Raw genomic sequence first — 21,512 nt, forward strand, 5'->3', positions numbered from 1 at the left:
GTGGTTAGCACTGTTGCCTCGCAGTGCCAAAACCCGGGTTCAATTCCAGCCTTGGGCGACTGTCTGTGTGGAGTTTGCACGTTCTCCCTGTGTCTGCGTGGGTTTCCTCCGGGTGCTCCGGTTTCCTCCCACAGTCCAAAGATGTGCAGGTCAGGTGAATTGGCCATGCTAAATTACCCGTAGTGTTAGGTGAAGAGGTAAATGTAGGGGAATGGGTCTGGGTGGGTTGCGCTTCAGCAGGTTGGTGTGGACTTGTTGGGCCGAAGGGCCTGTTTCCACACTGTAAGTAATCTAATCTTAAAAGATAACAGGCACAGCAATTATTACCTGCATATACTTCAATCATGTCAACACATTCTTTTCAAATATACATATTAACTATTCAAAATGAATCTTTTAGACAAGGATGAAGACAAAAATGAACCAAGACCAGGTAGAATGTATGAAAATTTATTTTCCTTCCACTTTAAACTATGACAGAATAATGCAGTTAAGTACAGTACATATTAAAGGTAAATATTATTGCTTACATACAAAACTGCAGATACAAATACATATCCCCTCAGCAAGAACTGCTAAGAGCTTAATACATTTTGTTTGCAAAAAAAAAGAGAAAAACAGAAAACTCAAAACAAACCCTCCCTCCCACTCACTAACTGCTGTGATACCCATGCACATAGTTGCTTCATTGCAGTCTTTGTCCCCAATGCTTAAAGTAACGGCTCGAATGCATCAGTCACCAATAAATAGTTCTGAATCTGTGCAGGGAAAGAAGGCAGGCATTCTGCAAGAATGAGGGAGACCCAGGCAGTGCTGTGTCCGTCAGCTGTACCTGCTGCTCTCGCTGTGGCTCCGATGGCGAGAGTAACTCCGATCACTCCTGCTGTATGATCGGAATGACCTGTAGCTTCTGTCCCAGCTTCTGATCAATTCAAGGGGAACAAGTGAACATTACACAATCTTTCAGCTTAAAGGAAGGAATACAACACTGTTCACATGAAGACTGCATTAGTCAGTGGCTGTTGAAGTGAAGGAGGACAGGGCAATTATTTTTTCTTTGTTCTTGTACAGGAGGCCAGCATTTGTTGTCCATTCTTAATTGCCCCTGAACTGAATTGCTCTCTAGGCCTTTGCAGAGGGCAGTAAAGTAGTATATGTGGCACATGTAGGCCAGACCAAGTAAAGATGACAGATTTCCTTCCGTACAAGGCACTAGTGGGCCAGATGGGTTTTTATGACAATTAACAGTGTGGTTATTAGAAACTCTCTTTATTACAGGTTTTTATTGAATCTAAATTTCACCAGTAGTCATGGTGGGATCTGCACCCATGTTCCAGGATGTGAACTTTGGGCCTCTGGATTACTAGGCCAGTGACATTCCCAGAATTTGACTGTTTCCCTCTGCTGTGGATGGTTATAATTGTCTGATGGAATGCATCCCAGGGTACTGAAAGAGATGGAGGGGGAAATAGCAAATGCGCTTGTGGTAATTTCCCAAAATTCACTGCACTTTGGGATGGTTCTGACAGATTGGAAAACAGCAAATGTGACATCACTGCTTAAAAAAAGGAGGTAGACAAAGGTGGGTAGCTATAGGCCCATTATCTGAACTGCTGTGGTAGGGATAATTCTTGAATCTATCATAAAGAAATAAATAATGACATATGTGGACAGAAATTGTCCCATTGGGCAGACGCAGCTTGTGTTCACGAAAGGCAGGTCATGTTTAAATAAGATGTGGAGGTGCCAGTTTGGACTGGGATAGACAAAGTCAGAAGAGACACAGCATTAAGTTATAGTCCAACAGGTTTATCTGAAATCACAAGCTCTCGGAGTGCTGCTCCTTCATCAGGTGAAGTCACTTAACTAATTTACTGGAATTCTTTGAGGTCATTACGAGTGCAGTGGACAATGGGGAACTGATGGAGGTGGTGTATTTGGATTTCCAGAAGGCATTTGACAAGTGATGTCACATTTGCTGTTTTCCAATCTGTCAGAACCATCCCAAAGTGCAGTTAAATTTGGGAAATTACCACAAGCACATTTGCTATTTCCCCCTCCATCTCTTTCAGTACCCTGGGATGCATTCCATCAGACAATATAACCATACACAGCAGAGGGAAACAGTCAAATTCTGGGAATGTCACTGGCCTAGTAATCCAGAGGCCCAAAGTTCACATCCTGGAACATGGGTGCAGATCCCACCATGACTGCTGGTGAAATTCAGATTCAATAAAAACCTGTAATAAAAAGAGTCTCTAATAACCACACTGTTAATTGTCATAAAAACCCATCTGGCCCACTAGTGCCTTGTACGGAAGGAAATCTGTCATCTTTACTTGGACTGGCCTACATGTGCCACATATACTACTTTACTGCCCTCTGCAAAGGCCTAGAGAGCTGCACAGAAGGCTGCTGCATAAGATAAAGATGCACTTCATTATGGGTAATGCACTAGCATGGATACAGGATCGCTTAACGAACAGAAAGCAAGGAGTGGGGATAAATGAGTATTTCTCAGGTTGGAGATCAGTGGCTAGTGGTGTGCCTCAGGGATCAGCGGTGGGACTGCAATTGTTTACAATTTATGTAGATGACTGGGAGTTGGGGACCAAGTGTAGCATGTCAAAGTTTGCAGATGAGGGGTAGAGCAAAGTGTGCAGAGGACACTGAAAGCCTACAGAGGGATATAGATAGGTTACGTGAGTGAGCAAAGGTCTGGCAGATGGAGTACAATGTTGGTAAATGTGAGGTTATCCATTTTGGTAGGAACAACAGCAAAACAGACTTTTTAAAAAAAAAAGTGATTCTTTTCCCCACATCACCCATGGCTGTGTTTGTGGTGACTCAGTGAAAAAGACACAATTGGTGTAAGAACTCTATTTAATATTTCCACTACAAGGAAAAACACCCAGGTGGCCAGTGAACCATTAATAAGCCAGATTGGCCTATTATTTAAATGATGAAAAATTGCAGCATGCTGCTGTGCAAAGGGACCTGGGTGTCCTTGTGCGTAAATCACAAAATGTTGGTTTGCAGGTGCAGCAGGTTATTAAGGTAAATGGAATACTGTCCTTCATTGCTAGAGGGATGGAGTTTAAAAATAAGGAGGTTATGCTGCAACTGTACATGGTGCTGGTGAGGCCATCTGGAGTACTGTGTCCAGTTTTGGCCTCCTTACTTAAGAAAGGATGTATTACCACTGAAGGAGGTGCAGACAAGTTTCACCAGGTTGATTCAGGAGTTGAGAGGGTTGGTTTATAAGGACAGATTGAATAAACTGGGACTATACTCAATGGAATTTAGAAAAATGAGGGGGGGAAACTGACAGAAATATACAAAATTATGAAGAGAATAAATAAGACAGAAGCAGGAAGGTTTTTTTTCCACTGGTGGGTGAATCTAGAATTAGAGGGTATAGCCTCAAAATAAGGGGGGGGAGCAGATTTAGATTACTTAAAGTGTGGAAACAGGCCCTTCGACCCAACAAGTCCACACCAACCCGCTGAAGCGCAACCCACCCAGACCCATTCCCCTACATCTACCCCTTACCTAACACTACGGGCAATTTAGCATGGCCAATCCACCTGACCTGCACATCTTTGGACTGTGGGAGGAAACCGGAGCACCCGGAGGAAACCCACGCAGACACGGGGAGAATGTGCAAACTCCACACAGAGGCGGGAATTGAACCTGGGTCTCTGGCGTTGTGAGGCACTGTGCCACCGTGCCGCCCTACAGAGTTGAGGAGGAACAACTTCACAAGGGTTGTGAATCTGTGGAATTCCCTGCCCGGTGAAGTAGTTGAGGCTACCCTGTTGAATGTTTTTAAGGCAAAGGTAGATTTTTGAAAAGTACAGAAAGTAAGGGTTGTGGTGAGGGGGAGGGTAAGTGGAGCTGAAAAAGATCAGCCATGATCGTATTGAATGGCAGAGCAGGCTTGATGGCCTATTCCTGCTCCTCATTCCTATGTTCTTATGAATGGGATGGGCCTGATGGCCACATCCCATCTTTATTGTAATAATGCTGGTCAGGGATCCACACAACATTTGGAAAGAAGAAATGTTAGAGGGCTACACTGAACAGACAGGGCAGTGAGAGACTGAAGCAGCTTGTTCCAGGAAGGGAAGGTTACTCTGGTACTCCCACCACAAAACTCATTCTCAGCATTGAATGTTGCCAGCCTCTTGGAGAACAGACACCCTTGTGAAGATAGGGATGAATCAGACCAGCTCTGTACTTACTGAAGGATGGAGAAGGCTCAAGGACCCTGAGTGGTCTACTTCAGCTCCTAATTCCATGTTCATATAACACCTACACTTAGTATTGGTTCTCCAGCAGACTATTCTTTCTGTGCAAGGTTGCTCAGTTGTTTTGGTCTGAATGGAAGGGGAACGAGAGAGCAATGAGCTAAATCCTGATGTATGTGCATATGGCTGCGAAAGGCATCACCAGCAGGAATCCTCGCTCCTTTCTGTTGCCCCAACCTCATCCCTTGCCTCAGCTATTGGACCCACAGTGGAAATGACTGCTTGATGCCAGTACAAACCGGCTGTTGATTTTGGGATCTACCTGTTTTGCACAGATATATACTGCTCTACGAGGTGGTGTTACTCAGCAAGCATTCTGCAGGGTCTCACACAGGGTGAGTGCAGACAACACAATACAGCATGAAAGCAGGGAGTGCTGCTCCAGCACCATTGCAAACTGGGATTGCCATAAGTTGGTATTTGTGCATGGGTCAAACAAATGAAGGCAAAACTGCTCAATATGTGCTGGTGCCACCTATTAGAACAGAGTTTCTCCACAGAAGACAATCAATATTAAATTCATCAGCACAACCCAGTACCCTACTGCAAGGTTTGTAGCTCAGGTTGAGGTTTAGGGTGTAGGTTTGCTCGCTGAGCTGTAGGTTTGATATCCAGACGTTTCATTACCTGGCTAGGTAACATCATCAGTGGCGACCTCCAAGTGAAGTGAAGCTGTTGTCTCCTGCTTTCTATTTATATGTTTGTCCTGGATGGGGTTCCTGGGGTTTGTGGTGATGTCATTTCCTGTTTGTTTTCCGAGGAGTTGATAGATGGTATCTAGATCTGTGTGTTTGTTTATGGTGTTGTGGTTGGAGTGCCAGGCCTCTAGGAATTCTCTGGCATGTCTTTACTTAGCCTGTCCCAGGATAGATGTGTTGTCCCAGTCGAAATGGTGGTTTCTTTCATCAGTGTGTAGGGCTACGAGAGAGAGAGAGAGTCGTGTCTTTTTGTGGCTAGCTGGTGTTCGTGTATCCTGGTGGCTAACTTGCTTCCTGTTTGTCCTACATAGTGTTTGTGGCAGTCCTTGCATGGAATTTTGTAGATGACGTTGGTTTTGTCCATGGGTTGTACTGGGATAGCCCTACCAACCATCAAACCAAAAATCTGGGTCCGCTACGTAGATGACACCTTTGGTCATCACAAAACGAAACAAGATAGAAGAGACATTTAACATCATCAACACCCTCACAGGCATAAAGTTCACCAAGGAGGAAGAAACCGACAACAAACTCGCATTCCTGGACGTCACAGTCGAAAGAAAGGACAACGGAGAACTACAAACCTGCGTATACAGAAAACCGACAAACATTGACCAAATACTTAACTACACCAGCAACCATCCCAACACACACAAACGAAGCTGTATCAGAACACTATTCCAACGAGCCACCACACACTGCAGCACAGACGAGCTTCGGAAAACAGAGGAGAACCACCTATACAACATATTCAAGAAGAACGATACTCAAAAAGTACAGTCCGCAGATTCCTCAAGAACAAACCACGACAAGCAGACCAAACACAGCCAGAAACCCTAACCACCTTACCATACATCAAAGAAGTTTCAGAAATGACAGCCAGACTACTAAGACCCCTCGGAATCCTAGTAGCACACAAACCCACCAACACTCTCAAACAAAAACTAACAAACTTAAAAGACCCAGTACAACCCATGGACAAAACCAACGTCATCTACAAAATTCCATGCAAGGACTGCCACAAACACTATGTAGGACAAACAGGAAGAAAGTTAGCCACCAGGATACACTAACACCAGCTAGCCACAAAAAGACACGACTCTCTCTCCCTCGTAGCCCTACACACAGATGAAAGAAACCACCATTTCGACTGGGACAACACATCTATCCTGGGACAGGCTAAGTAAAGACATGCCAGAGAATTCCTAGAGGCCTGGCACTCCAACCACAACACCATAAACAAACACATAGATCTAGATACTATCTATCAACTCCTTGGAAAACAAACAGGAAATGACAGGACCACAAACCCCAGGAACTCCATCCAGGACAAACATATAAATAGAAAGCAGGAGACAACAGCTTCACTTCACTTGGAGGTCGCCACTGATGATGTTACCTAGCCAGGTAATGAAACGTCTGGATATCAAACCTACAGCTCAGCGAGCAAACCTACACCTTAAACAGTACCCTACAGCACATGAACAGGCCACTCGGCCCACAATGTCTGTGCCAACTACGATGCCATACTAAACTAATCTCATCTGTCTGCACCAGGTCCCTATTCCTCTATCCTTTGCCTGTTCATGTGTGTCTAAGTGCCTCTTAAATGTCACTATTATATCTGTCCTACCATCTTCCCCAGCAGCGTGCTCCAGGCATCTGCTGCCCTCTATGGAAAAACTTCCCTCAGAAATCTCCTTTAAACTATCTCCCTCTCACCTTAAACCTACGCTCTCTAGTATTTGACATTTCCACCCTGGAAGAAGACTTCAACTATCCACCCTGTCCATGCCTCTCAATTTTATATACTTCTATTAAGTTGTCCCTCAGTCTTTGATACTATAGTGAAAACAATCCAAGTTTGTCCAACCTCTCCTTATAGCTAATATACTCCAATCCAGGCAAACCTCCTTTGAACCCTCTCCAGATCTCCACATCCTTCCTATAGTATCTCATCCAGAACTGCATGCAGTACTCCAAATGTGGCATGACAAACGTTTTATATAGCTGCAACATGATGCACTAACTTTTATACTGAAATCCCTATCTGATGAAGGTAAGCATGCCATATGTCTACTTTGCCACCTTATTCACATGAGTTGCCACTTTCAGGAAGCTATAAACATGGTCCCCAAGATCCCTCTGTATATCAATGCTTCTAAAGTTCCTGCCATCTACTGTTCACTTTCCTTTTGTGTTAGATGTCCCAAAACGTACTTCTCGCTTGTCCAGATTAAACTCCATCTGTTATTTCTCTGCCCAACTTTCCAATTGATCTATGTCCTGCTCTATCCTTTGAAAATCTTCCTCACTATCCACTACCACCAACCTTTGTGTTGCCTGCAAACCTACAAATCAGATCACTACATTTTCATACAAATTATCTATATATATATATATATATAACAACGATGACCCAGCATTAATTCTTGAGGAACACCCCCACTCCTGGCCACAGACCTCTAGTCAGAAAATCATTCCTCCACAATTACCCTCTGTTGTCTATGACTAAGCCAATTTTGTATCCAACCTGCAAAATCACTATGAATCCCATGAAACTTAATCAAACTTAAAACTTGAAAATTTGACAAGACTGTTTGTTATAAATTCAACTTCAGTAAGCTCTGAAAGGTATTGTCACCAGAGAACATTAATGCCTTTCCTTCTCATCCATAGGATCTCTCTTACACTTCAGACTTCTCGAATAAAAGCTGGGCCTAACCATTCCATACAGATGTTAATGTCCTGTATTATCAGCCACTCAATACTAATCCTACAACATTCTTCTATTTCTCTTTCCCTCATATACTTATGTAGTTTGCCTTTAGAAACATTAATATTATTCACCTCAAACTCTACATGTGTTCGTGACTTCCACATTTGTCCCACTCTCTGGATTAAGAGATTTCTCCCAAAATTAATAATACATCTACCTAGGTCAACTCCCAGCCTGCTTTGTTCTAGATAATTAAAAAAAAAAAGAGTCCCAGCTTCTTGAGGCTTCCTCAGGAGGTACATGCTCTCACTTCTGTCCTCAACCTTGTTAATCCTCTTTGCACATTCTTAATACATTCTGTAACGTGGAGACCAGGCTAAATGATGAAACGTGTTTGAAAGATTTTGGAGCACATTTGAATGATGGTGACGTGTCTTGCTTGGGTATTGAAATCAAAGGAGTATGGTTCGGGTACAGACAAGGAGGAGAAAGTAGTCTGGGAGGGGAAAAGGGTTTGGAAAAGTTGGTGGGTGCAAAATGTGGACTACAGCTCCTTGATCAGAATGTCAGATTTGTGCTGCAAGCGTGCAGACGATGAGGATTTGGTGAGAAAGGTTTGGGTGTGGTTGTGTTAAGCAATTGCTTAGCTCTCATATGCCAAGAAATGGGCAAGGCACAAAGGGATTCGGGTAAGCAGGTAGATTGTGACAACGTCATGCGTCCCCCAATCCGGATTATGGAAGTCTTCACCAGAATGGGAAGTCAGTCAAAGAATCAAATCGGAAGGAAAAGCAGTCTCTTACCTGGACCTTCGGGATTTGTGATAGCTACGGCTCCGACTTCTGCTCCTACTGTCGTAGCTATCGTATGAATCAGACCTGAAATCGAGTGAGAGAGAGAGAGAGAGAGAGAGAGAGAGAATCACCGTTATTAGTCTCATCCGTTCGTCCTTAAGTGTGGGGAAACATTACATTACACAGTTAATGAAGAAAAAAATTCAGATGAGGCTATCGATCATGACATAGGAGCTTCAGCCAGTAATATATTCTCACTACCAGCTGTACTTAGAGCAGACAGTTTAATGGAGCTCTCTCTGTTGCAGAGACTGCAACAATGCATTCAGTTACAGCCACAGTAACTGAGGTTTATTTCATGACAGATCACAACAAAAAAGCATACACTTACAACCTTTAAATAAGCACTCTAAGCTCACCCAACAGCTCATGAGAGATACAAAACTCTGGAACCATCATCCTGAACCACCACACATTGTGCATCTCACATGGCACTGTCCTAGCCTGTGTCTTACTCACACGTGGTGAGTGGGCTGCAGCTTTTCTGGTAAAACCTATTTGCAGAATTATAATATTAACATGCCTCCCAATCCACACTGATATTCAGAGGTTTAAGTGGCTGTTAGTGGAAGAAAGAGGGTGAAAAGAAACCTGACTGGAATCAGGTTGCTGAGTGTTAAACACTCAAATATCATAGTGTCTCTCATGTTGTTGCCTCACACCGTACTGGCAGATCTTTGATAATGTTGCCTTTCCACCACCAACTGGAAGCATGGAATTGAGCCTTGACAACAACGTACCCACCTCCTCATGACTCTCAGAACTCTGCAGGGCTCCAGTTTGCTGTGCTCACTAACATCAGAGATCAAACGCCTCTGGCCCTAAATTCACTTTCAGTTGCTGAGATCTACTCAGAGTGAGGGTGGGGCTTCTAAAAACCTTCTAACAAATGCACTTCCTCATTAACACTGATGCTTGACATTTGGCCTTTTATTGCATTAGGAGCCTCTCTTGCAAAGACAACGAGGTTCTTGTCTCTTATTGAACTGAACACAGCCTTGTATTTCTGGCAAAAATACTTCCAAAATTTATTCTAACTGAGGGAACTGGAGTATCCACTTAGATAGGGAACTCTTGTTGACATTAAGGGGAGGTGATGAACCAGTGGCATTATCGCTCAACTATTAAACCAAAAACCCAATAATGTTCTGGGGACCTGGATTCGAAACCCATCATAGCAGACAGTGGAATGTGAATTCAATAAAAGTCTGGAATTAAGAGGCTAATAATGACCATTGCTGACTGCCAGGAAAAACACACCACTAATGTCCTTTTGGGAAGGAAACTGGTGTCCTAACCTGGTTTACATGTGACTTCAGATTCACAGCAATGTTTGTGACTCTCAGTGGGGGAGGGGTAATTAATGTTGCCCACATTCCATGAATTAATAATAAATGACTTGAACATTAAACTTTGTTATTAAAAGTGGAGGAATGCAGAAACCCTTTTACCAAGTAAACAGAACAAAATGCTTCTCCTGCACAGTATTGACTCAAAAACAAACCAAGCATGTACACGGATGATGTGTTCTTTGTGACCTGTGTACACAGCAATCCCTTGCACTGAATACATACCTAGACCTCCGGTGACGTCTAGATGACAAGCTTCTAGAACGACTTCGACTATAGGTTCTACTGTTTGAAGAAAACAAGATAGACAAATAAGCTATCATGCATGAAACAAATAATCACAAAAGCTACTTCACATCCTCACCCAAATTAATATTGCACTACACAACCAGATAGTAACAGAGAGAGTTTCTCTCTCTCTCTCTAGTTGTTCAGTAACTGCAGAGGAAAAGTGAACAGCCAGAGATGACTTTCTCTCACACAGCTGGCAATCAGGGATGTATAAAGAACGATCCGAGGCATGTTGTTAACAATGCTCGGTCAGTCACAGGTGGTAACCACTGTCTGCTCCACTGCACTGCTTAAAGCTCCACTCAATGTCTGCCTGGAAGGACAGGCTCAGAATAGAGCATCCTTTTGTAGGAATTGCAAGCTCCAACTTCATCTGAATTACGGCACAGGGCTATCAAGCTATCACTTACCTTACTGTACCTACAGAGGAAATTGTAATGGTTGGTGCACATTTACAGTTTACAAATATCACAAGGAGGAACACCACTTTGCCTTTTCTTTAGCCTATTCACAGAAATGAATATTCGACTGTGTTTTGGCACTATATTCAGCTCTACCTGTCCAATTCTCCCTTCATTCCCTCCTGAAGACACAATACTGCTAGGACACAACTCTACTGATGTCCAAGTGCTGAGATGACCAGTTATTTGAATACAGAGTCCATCACACCTGCATCTGATCCTGCCTGCAACTCAAGTTCCATTACTACATTCTCCAGAAAGGGATTAAGGGAGTAGGAAGCAGGGTTGGCTCAGGGGCAAACACACAGAGAACAGCTTCTCTTGGGTAGCCCTGTCTAAAAGCACCTGATTCAGATCATAAACCAGGATTGAACCTGGGATTTTCTTGGCTTTATGGCAGAGGGCAACATGCAATGAACATTGAGTCACCACAGAACAAACTTGACTGACCATCCTGGTTTTACTCTGGTCAGATTGTGGAATAAGGGTCTGGGCTTCCAGACAGATCACTTCCCCAATGCCTTTTGTCAAGTATGGGTAGTGAAAGTGATGCTGCTTGTATGATGATGGTCTAAGGCCTGCATTCATGACTGTGAAGACTGAACATACAGAGGGTTTTGCAGTAAAATAGAGGAAGGGGAACATGATAAATAATCTCAATCTCTGATGTGTTTTCATGTTATAAACAAGTGAGATTTAATGCAACCAGAAATGGAAGAATGCAAGTCAATGTTAGAAAAGTTAAGTAGTTAATCATTACAACTGCTCTCATGTAAAAAAAATGATGCATATATATTTAATTAGCCATCGTGATGGAGACATGCAACATGGAAACAGATCCTTCGGTCCAATTCATCCATGCTGACCAGATATCCTAAATTTATCTCGTCCCTTTGCCAACATTTTGCCTGTATTGCTCTAAACCCTTCCTAGTCAGGTTGTAAGTTTGCTCACTGAGCTGGTAGGTTTGTTCTGCGATGTTTCATCACCATGCTGGGTAACATCATCAGTGAGCTTCCATCGAAGCGCTGGTGTTCTGACCCGCTTTCTATTTACGTGAATTGGTCTGTTAAGGTGAGTGATATCATTTCCGATTCTTTTTCTCAGAGGTTGGTAAATGGGGTCCAAATCAATGTGTTTATTGATGGAGTTCCGATTTGAATGCCAGGCCTCTAGGAATTCCCATACATGTCTCTGTTTAATATGTCCTAGGATGGATGTGCTGTCCCAGTCGAAGTACTGTCCTTCTTCGTCTGTGCGTAAGGTTACTAGTGATAGCTGGTCATGTATTTTGGTGGCTAGTTGGTGCTCGTGTATCCTAGTGGCTAGTTTCCTGCTTTCTGTCTGATTGAATGCTTGTTGCAGCCCTGCAGGGTATTTTGTAAATGACATTTGTTTTGCTGGATGTTGGTATGAATGCCTTCGTTAACAATAACATATATAGGATATGCCTTAATGTAACATTTATGGTTTCACTTAGTGACTGTTTCCATGGTGATTTGTGCAGCTCCAACAACACTCAAGCAGCTTGACACCACCCAGGGCAAAGCAGCCTGCTTAATTGGCACCACATCCAGAAGCATCCAGTCCCTCCAATACTGATGCTCAGTAGCAGCAATGTTTACCATCTACAAGATACACTGGAGAAATTCATCAAAGGTCCTCAGAGAGCACCTTTCAAACTCTTAACTACTTGTACCGAGAAGGACAAGGACAGCAGATACATGGGACCACCACTAACTTCAAGCTTCCCTCCACTCACCATCCGGACTTGGAAATATATCTCAGTTCCTTCACTGTCACTGGGTCAAAATCCTCTAATTCCTTCCCTAATGGCATTGTGGGTCAACATTCCTTTCATTGATTAAAAATCAATGACAGCATTGAATATGCTTAACGATCTATCCTTGACAACTCTCCATGAAAAAGGATTTCATAGCTCCACTACCTCAGAGAAGAAATTTCTCATCATCTCTGTCCTAAATGGGTAACCCCCTAATTCTGAGGCTGTGCCCTCTGGTCCTAGTCTGTCTCAGAAAAGGATACAACCTGAGAAATTAAGAGGTTGATGACCTTCCATCAGGCTACCTAGATAGTAAGGCCAGGAGATATCCCAGCAGGTAAGTTTGGTAACTTTAGGTTTCCGACTGGGCCATGAGGAGCGTGACTGCTTACCATCACTGAGGAGGAAGCCTCAGAGCTCTCCTGCCAGAAATCACCATTCCCCAATTGTGGTCAGAATACCGGAATTGCTTATACCAAAATCCACTGATACCTGATTGCAGCCTTGTTCCACCAAATCATCATCCCTATTGGAAGGCAGTGCATCTGCTTGTAAGCCAGGAAAACCTCTGCATAATCCCTGACTCCCCAAATTTGCCTCTTCCTCCAAGGCTGTCACACATTCTCCCTCCAGTGCACCTCGCAAGAATTGGAATTGAAATGTCTAAACTACCCAGAATAAGAAAGAATTGTTGAATTGAGGAAACTTTAAAAAAAATAATTTTCAGGAAACTGTGATCATTGCTGTTAGTGATGGAAGGATAAAAATCCAGCTGTAGTTGTGAAACACATCAAGTATAGGGGATAGTGAAGACTTCAGATGTTGGAGAGTCAGAGTGGAGCTGGAAAAAGCACAGCTAGTCAAGCAGCATCAGAGTGGAAGGGGAGTCAATGTTTCAGGTTGGAACTTTTCATCAGGACTGAGGAAGGGGAAGAGGGCTGCAAAATAAATAGAGGGAGGGGGTAGAGCTGGGGAGAGAAGGTGGGTGGGATGGTGATAGGTGGATGCAGGCAGGAGGTGGCCGTGATTGGTCAGTGGGAGTGATTGTGGAGTGGATAGATGGGAAGGAAAATAGATCAGGTAAGGTCAGGTTAAGGGGGTGGGGTGGAGAGGGAAGGCTGGGCCTGGGATGTGGTGGAAGATGGGGAGATTTGGAAGCTGGTGAATTTTATGTTAAGGCCATGTGGTTGTAGGCTCCCAAGGTGGAAGATGAGGTGTTCTTCTTCCAGTTTGCGTGTGGCCCTATGTTGATGTTGGGGGAAGCCCAGGATGGACATGTCATCAGGGGAGTGGGAGGGGGAATTGAAATGGCTGGCAACTGGAAGGTGGGGTTGACTGGAGTGTACAGACCATACATGTTCCCTGAACCGGTTCCTTTTGTGCTTTTGGTCTCTCTGATGTAAAAGGAGACCACATTGGGAGTAACGGGTGTGATAAATCAGGTTAGAGGAAATGCACGTGAATCTCTGCTGGACTTGAAATGGTTCTTTGGGACCTTGGAGCAGATATAGAAGTTGCATGTGGTGGCACTCTCATCCTCAAGTCCAAACTTCAAGTACAAGACTCACTCGTGAAACCTGAATACAAAGTTTAGGCTGAAGCTCCAATGCAGTGATGAAGGCATGCTGCACCATTGGTGAATCTGTCTTTTGATGGGATGTTAAACCAACTCCCCATCTGCTCTCTCAGGTAGTTCTAAATGTTCCCATGATCCTGTTTTAATAAAAAGCAGCAGAGTTCTCCCAGGGGTCCTAAGATAATTTTTTTTTGGAGGATGAAGGGGAGAGGACAGGTAAGTAGAGCTGGGGCCACGACCTTATTGAATGGCGAAGCAGCCTCGAAATGCCAGATGGCCTACACCTGCTCCTAGTTCTTATGTCCTAGCCAATATTTATCCTTTAACCAACAGCACATTAAAAAAAAAACTATCTGGTCATTGATGCATTGTAGCGAGTGAAATTTTACTATGAGCAAATTGGCTGCTTTACTTCTGACATTAAAACAGTGACTAGACCTCAAATGTAATGAACTATAAAGTGTTGTGGACACTGAGATTACGAAATGTGCTGCACATTTCAACTCTTACTGAATGAATCAAAATTGCTGCACATGCCAGAAATTTCTGAATGGGCAGGAAATTTTCTGCATCAAATGAAGACCACTTAACAACTGATGTGGTGGCTGTCAAGCCATATAAAGAACAGAAAACTAAGGCAAAATACAGGGGTAAACATTTCTGGAGTCACATTCTACTGTGTTGCAGTAATCAAATACACGGGAGAAAATCAAAGCATAAACTATTTACTGACATAGCACAGAAGGGTTAATATTTTCATTCTACGTATATTCAAGGAATGGAATCAGTGAGTACAGTGTGAAATTGCACAATGTAGACAGATGCCCAGAGGTCATAGGCAGTGACTTGTTCATTTTTGATGTTGAAAGAAGCTTACTCAAAGCATCCCTCAACTTTCTGAAAATAGGAGAGCTATAACCAATTTTATATATTGATGCAACTTTCCTCTCTGTCCCAAAAGTGACTACGTGACAAGGGTCCAATATAAGGGCAAAGAATGTCTAGTACAAACCCTTAACTGAACAAACAGTATTATTAAATGGAGTCAGCTCCGAAGGGACAATTGCAAACCATTTCTATGCTTTGCATTTGATGGCAGCTTTTTTAAAATAATGAAAGTAATGAATAAATAGCAGTCAGCAATCCAGGAGGGAAATGTGTGCACAGCACTTTATAAATATCTAATAACGCTGAAGCAAGATGATATCTAATAACCAGATGCCTGCTTAATATCATGATTATAAAAAGAATACTATAAACTTTAACAATCTTTTGATTTCTGGGATGTATTAAGTGAGCTGATCTCAATCTTGGCAGCAAGAGGCAATTGCTACATGTGATCTCAACATCCTTGGATATAGGAAAGGAGGAACAGGCCAATGTCAACCAAACCCTTTCGCTATCAGGGGTATATGCTGAAAAGCAGATACTATGAAAAGGCAGGAACGGTTGAGTAGCCCTCTGAGATCCAACATTGATTATTAAAACAATGTCAAAACTTGCACATGAAGACTGAAGTGCACCAAAGAACGAGTAGCACCTCTGGAATTGCATCCCATTCCAGAGTTAGCATGTCAGGAAGAGAAGGGAAACATTTAAAATGAAACTTCATGTCTTTTTTTGTGTATAGGTCACTTCCAATTAAAATCTGGATATGGGAAAGGAGTCTCATCTTGATTGTTAATTTCAGACCTCATCCATACTTTATGAAGTGGAGACTAACATGTTATGAACCCTCAGATGTGGAGGCGTTTAATCACAGAATGCTGTTTATGGTTTCATATATTTGAGCTATCAAAGTGATGCTTAAATACCATTACTAAATGAAACTGTTATCCAGATAAAAACATCAGTGAGTATGGAGAAAAATAAAGCAGCTTCTTTTAATAAACATAAGTTCACAAAAACGAATGATGATTTGGCAGTGATTTTGTAGGGGTCAGATTGTTGAAATAGCTGGGCTCATAATTTAACTCTTGTTGCTCATGTCTGAGTCCAATACATCCATGCTGCAGTGTGATATCCAGAAATGAATGGAGATGGGGTAGAATCAGGGCAGTACAGAAGTATAATTATATTAAGTCCCATTTTCCTACAATGTACTACAGTCTGCTGATATTCTGGCTCCACGGTTCACAGTGCAGATTAAACTACAAGAGGAAAGGCTGCCATTATAAATCTATTATTCCTTCCTCCCACTTGATCTGTGGACAAAGAATCTCACAGTCATACAGCACGGAAACAGGCCCTTTGGTCCAACCAGTCCATGCTGAACATAACCCAAGCTGAACTGCTCCTGGAACCTCTTCCCCAAACCTTTCCTATTCATGTATCTATCCAAATGTCTTTTAAATGTTGTAATTGTTACCTCATGTTCGATGAAGGAAGTCTTTTGAGAATATAAGAAATAGTAGTAGAAGACCCATTAGCCCCAAGCCTGTACCATCATTTAATAAGAACATGGCTGATCTTCTAACTCAACTATTTTTACCTGTACTACCCAAACTTGATTCCTTTAATATCCAAATATCTATCATTAATCAAAGAATAAATCATAGGTTCTGTACATTGCAGAAAGAGGCCATTTGGCCCACCGAGTCAGCACCAACCCTCCGAATAGCATCCCACCTAAACCCAGTCCCCTTCCTTATCCTCTTGACCCTACATTTCCTGTGGCTAATCCACCTAGCTGGCACATCCAAGGACACCACAGGGCAACTTAGCATGGCCAATCCACCTCACCTGCACACCTTTGGATTGTGGGAGGAAACCCACGGGGAGGATGTGCAAACTCCACATAGAAAGTCGCCCGGGTCCCTAGCACTATAAGGCAGCAATGCTAACCTGCTCCTGCTCCTCGGATGCTGCCTGACCTGCTGTGCTTTTCCAGCACCACTCTAATCTAGACTCTGATCTCCGGCATCTGCAGTCCTCACTTTTGCCTAGTTGATTTTAACCTTACAGCGAATCCCCTTGCAAGGATGCCTACCTTGAAGAAGTTCTCCTTCGCTCTCTACAAGGTTTTCAGTGAGTATCTCTCTCACTGGAACCCCCAGGTCATCTCTCTGCCCTGAAGCTCTTCAACCATGTCCTGAAACAGACTCGCTACTACAGCCACATCTGCTTCCTCGGTGCTTGTCTCTCTGACCTATCACCTTCATCCCCATCTTCATCCACCTATTTAACTCTTGGTGACCTTCTCCACAGCCCCACCCCCCCTCCCATTTATCGCTCCATCTCAGATACTCCCTGCCTTCATTCCCGATGAAGGGCTTTTGCACGAAACATTGATTTTCCTGCCCCTCGGATGCTGCCTGACCTGCTGTGCTTTTCCAGCACCACTCTAATCTAGACTCTGATCTCCGGCATCTGCAGTCCTCACTTTTGCCTAGCAATGCTAACCACTGAGCCACAACAGGTCGATATGGTCGAGAATTATAAATATTCACGATTCTGAGTGAAGAAATTTCTCCTCATCTCAGGTTTTGGCCGACCAATCTCACCCTTAGGCACTGCCAATCCTCCCAGTACAGCATCAAGTTCCTTCTTAAATGAATCCGATGAGTCCTCAACCTCATTTAGTGACAACATTTTCTAGCCACTGATCCTTTTGAATAGAGATATACATTGGCATCTGTTGTAAACTTTAACCACAAGACCATTAGGGACCCTACTTCTTCACTATGTTGCAGCGGTGTATTATTATACTCCTGACTAGGGGCATCTGAAAGTAATGTCACAGGCCTAATTGGATTATATCACTTGAACCTCAGACTAATTGAAGCATTCACATGGATCAGGGCTGTTCAATAACCTAAACTCCTTTTACCCATCAGAGTTCTGTATACTCTTACCCAACACAAATTCAACAAACTCCAGTTTTGAAGACTTCAATTGTTTCAGCATCCAAGACCTTTCATGAGAGAGATTCTAGATTTTTTACTACCCTTTGCATGTGGAAAAAGTACGTTCTAACATTCCTCCTTAATGCCCTGGCTCTAATAGCCCTTCCATTCCTGATTCCTCCAACAGAGGAATCTGTCCCAATTAATCCTTTTAACATTCTGAACACTTCAATCACAGATCACAACAATCTTTGACACCTGAGGTAATTCAAGCCAAATTTATGTATTCTCTAAGCCATGGTGACGTTTTGGTGAACCTGCATTGAGCTGCAGTGCCCTGGATGGTAGGGTCTAACTTGGCTCTCCATAACCAGAACATAATTTCCTCCCTGGCCTTTGTAATCCAAGATCATCATGTACAGCATGCCAGTTTTAGTTTTACTAGGTCATCGTATAGATTTAGAATGATTCTTTCAGGATTTATACTCAAAATACGGGCATTTAAAATAATACTTGCAAACCACATTCATTGGTCAAGCGCACCACTGTATTTATGACAGTGGGTAAATTAAAACTCAACAACATTAATAATAGCCATTTCAAATGAAGTTACCTGTGGCTTCTGTAGCTTCTATAAGAGCTGCTGTGACTTGAGTGACCTCTGCTGTGCCTACGTCGACTTCGACTTCTGCTGTAACTGCGGGACCTGAAATTAATCACATTGCAGCATGGATGGCTTCAAATAAGAAACATTTTCAGCCACTTTGGGTTTTATAATTTTCCCACGATATTTAGGGAGGTGATGACACAGTGGTAATGTTAGCAGGCTAGTATTCAAGAGACACAGGCTAATACTCTGGACACACAGTCAGCTGTGATCGGATGCAAAACCTATGAAATTAGAATTCAATTTAAAAAAAAAAGGGCTAGCCAATTGGCAACCATGAAACCATTGTCAATTCTTGTGAAAATTTATCTGGTTCATTATTGTCCTTCACAGCAAAAAACTTGCTATTTTCATCTGGTCTGGCTTAACGCGACTCCAGACCAACAGCAACAGCCAACAGGCCAGCATTTAGTCCCAGGTTAAGACTTTAACATCGAGAATGGTGGGATTTGAACCTTTGTCTCCAGGACATTGCCAGAGGTTTCTGGATTATTAGTGAAACTGCCGCTGTCTCTCCCATAAAGGGACCACCACGCAGACCATGTAGAGATGAAATCCTGTCTTCAAACCTGAGGATAGACTCCATCGTGCCAAACGGTCTTACCACCATGCTAAATGAGATCAATTATGAATAGATCTGCCAACCTGTGAGGTACTGTAGACCATCAGTAGCATAACTGTAGTCATCAGGAAGCCGAAACCTCGGGGCCCAGCGTATTCTCCATACTAATGGTAACCATGAAGTTTGGAAATAATTTTGGCTCAATGTAGAGTGCAGGGGGGCATGTCAGGATTAGCACCAAACATACCTAGATAGTGTCAAGCTGGTGAAGCCACATAACAGGACCACTCGCATGCTGTCCAGTGTGGAAAATTTGGGCCTGCGAGAGTTTAGAAGAATGTGGGGGCATCTGAATGAAGCATACAAAATGTCCAACAGGTTGGAGAGACTAGATGCAAGGAGGATGTATTCCCCAGTTGGGGATCCAAGAACCAGGGAAACCGTCTCAGAACAGTGGGTAAACTATTTAAGACTGAGATGAAGAAAACCTTATTCTCTCAAAAGGGTAGTGATTGCATGAAATTTTCTACCACAGAAAGCTGTGGAAATGATGTTACTAAATATATTCAAGGTAGAGACTGATATATTTTGAGACCTTAACGGCATCAAGGAGAAGGGGGAAAGAGGGTGAGAACATGGTTGAGAGCAGGATCAGCCATGATCATATTGAATAGCAGACAGACTCACAGGACTGAATGGCCTAATTCTATGTTCCAAACAGCATAAGCAGCATGTGATAGGTAGGGAGAACAATCGCAAAACAAACTAACCAGTGTGAAGCTCTGCAGATTTGCCACAAGGTTGAAACACTAACACTTATAGCGGAAACCGAACGCGAGTGAACAATTAATCTCAGCTGCCTCCTGAAGTCCCCAGTATCACAACTGCTAGTCTTCAGCCAATTTGAATCATTCCAGATGTTATTAAGTAACAGCGGAGGACAGTGGTCATAACTATTGGCCCTGACAACTTTCTGACAATAGACAATAGATTGGTGACAATACAAAAAGAAATGGGTTTACTCGATAATTTCAGAACAGAGAACAAAACTTGATGACAACTTACCAGGAAAGGCTGAATTGGCTGGAGCTAAAAGTAAATGCTAACAAGTGAGCTTAGGAACTTCTTTAACATAATTAAAAATTCGACAGCACAGAGGTAAAGAAAATGTTTCCATTTGCAGGGAGTCTACAATTGGATGGCGCTAAATACAAGATGGTCAAACCAAATAAAGAGTGGAACCAACTTCCAGAAAGAACTGTCGAGGTGAATAACATACATCAAACAGCCAATGCTGGAAATACTCAGCAGGTCTGGAAGCATCCATGGAGCTGGAAAAAGAGTTAATCTTTTGGGCCAATGAACTTTCATCAGAACCACTGAGCAGTTGGGAAGGCTAACGTTTGATTTATTAGAGAGATAAAGAGTCAGTGAACACGCTAGAAATACATAATAGATCAATCAGCATTATCAAACGTAAACTGGAGGTGAGAGGTGTCAAGATGTAAACAAGGCGACATAAGGGTCACCATTCAAAATGTTAAACCCTTTATCTAACAGGGGCTGGCTAATTTGCCATGTGTTTCTAACCTTTTATTTCGTTTCAGTAATTTACACTTGTGGTGCAGGTACTCAAACAAATTATGGGCACAGTATCCATCCTTGGGAAGCTGAATGACTAATTACCATCCAATGGTGTGGAATCACTGTATTCACATGTGTGTATTCAACAAGGTTTAATGGCAGGGAGATTTAGAAAATGAAGTCAGCAGATTGGAATTTTTTTTATAATTCACTGCCAGGACATGGATGTCACTGGCTCAGCCATCATTTATTGACCATCCCTAATTGACCAGTTCAGAGTCGACCACATTGCTGGAGCTTGGGAGTCACATGTAGGCCAGACCACGTACGGATGACAGCTTCATCCCCTAAAGGACACTGGTGAACCAGATGGGTTTTCTGAGAATCAGCAACGGTTTCATGTTCATCATTCGACTCTTCATGCCAGATTTTTATTGAATTCAAGTTTTACCATCTGCCGTGGCAGGATTTGAATTCTGGTCCCCAGAACATTACTTGTGTCTGCTGGATTAACAGTTCCAGTGATAATATCATCAGTAGGCCATTGCCTCCCGCTGTTTGCCAATGGATGAATGCCAGATTCCTGCAGACATCCGGTGACTGAGCAACTTGTATGGTCGGGCAAAGATACCAGCAAACAAGAACTAGCGTTAATCAATAAGTGGAGAAGTCAATTTATTTTTACTGCAATGGGAGATCTTTTCACTAAATGTTCTCAGAATTAAGAAGAGGCTAAATAAAATGGGAGCAAGAAGATCAAAAGACTTCTATTAGTACAAACATTTATCACAACTCTCCAAAAGATCTTAGTTT

General features: G+C 42.8%; 1 protein-coding gene across 6 annotated transcripts in view; it reads right to left on the minus strand.

The window, feature by feature from the left end:
- Positions 1 to 434: 434 nt before the first annotated feature.
- nktr (natural killer cell triggering receptor) overlaps positions 435 to 21,512 on the minus strand; it is a 234,456-nt gene continuing 213,378 nt past the window's right edge. For 5 of the 6 annotated variants that reach the window (XM_072576348.1, XM_072576349.1, XM_072576346.1 and 2 more), the window contains 4 exons: positions 18,500 to 18,592; positions 10,156 to 10,215; positions 8,531 to 8,605; positions 435 to 922 (listed from right to left, as the gene is read on the minus strand). In XM_072576348.1, coding sequence (XP_072432449.1) covers positions 823 to 922; positions 8,531 to 8,605; positions 10,156 to 10,215; positions 18,500 to 18,592 — 328 coding nt within the window. In that variant the 3' untranslated portion in view covers positions 435 to 822. The remainder of the gene's footprint in view (positions 923 to 8,530; positions 8,606 to 10,155; positions 10,216 to 18,499; positions 18,593 to 21,512) is intronic. The other variant, XM_072576347.1, reaches the window with a different exon arrangement.

This window comes from Chiloscyllium punctatum, chromosome 8 (assembly GCF_047496795.1).
Source record: "Chiloscyllium punctatum isolate Juve2018m chromosome 8, sChiPun1.3, whole genome shotgun sequence".
Taxonomy (NCBI): Eukaryota; Metazoa; Chordata; class Chondrichthyes; order Orectolobiformes; family Hemiscylliidae; genus Chiloscyllium; species Chiloscyllium punctatum.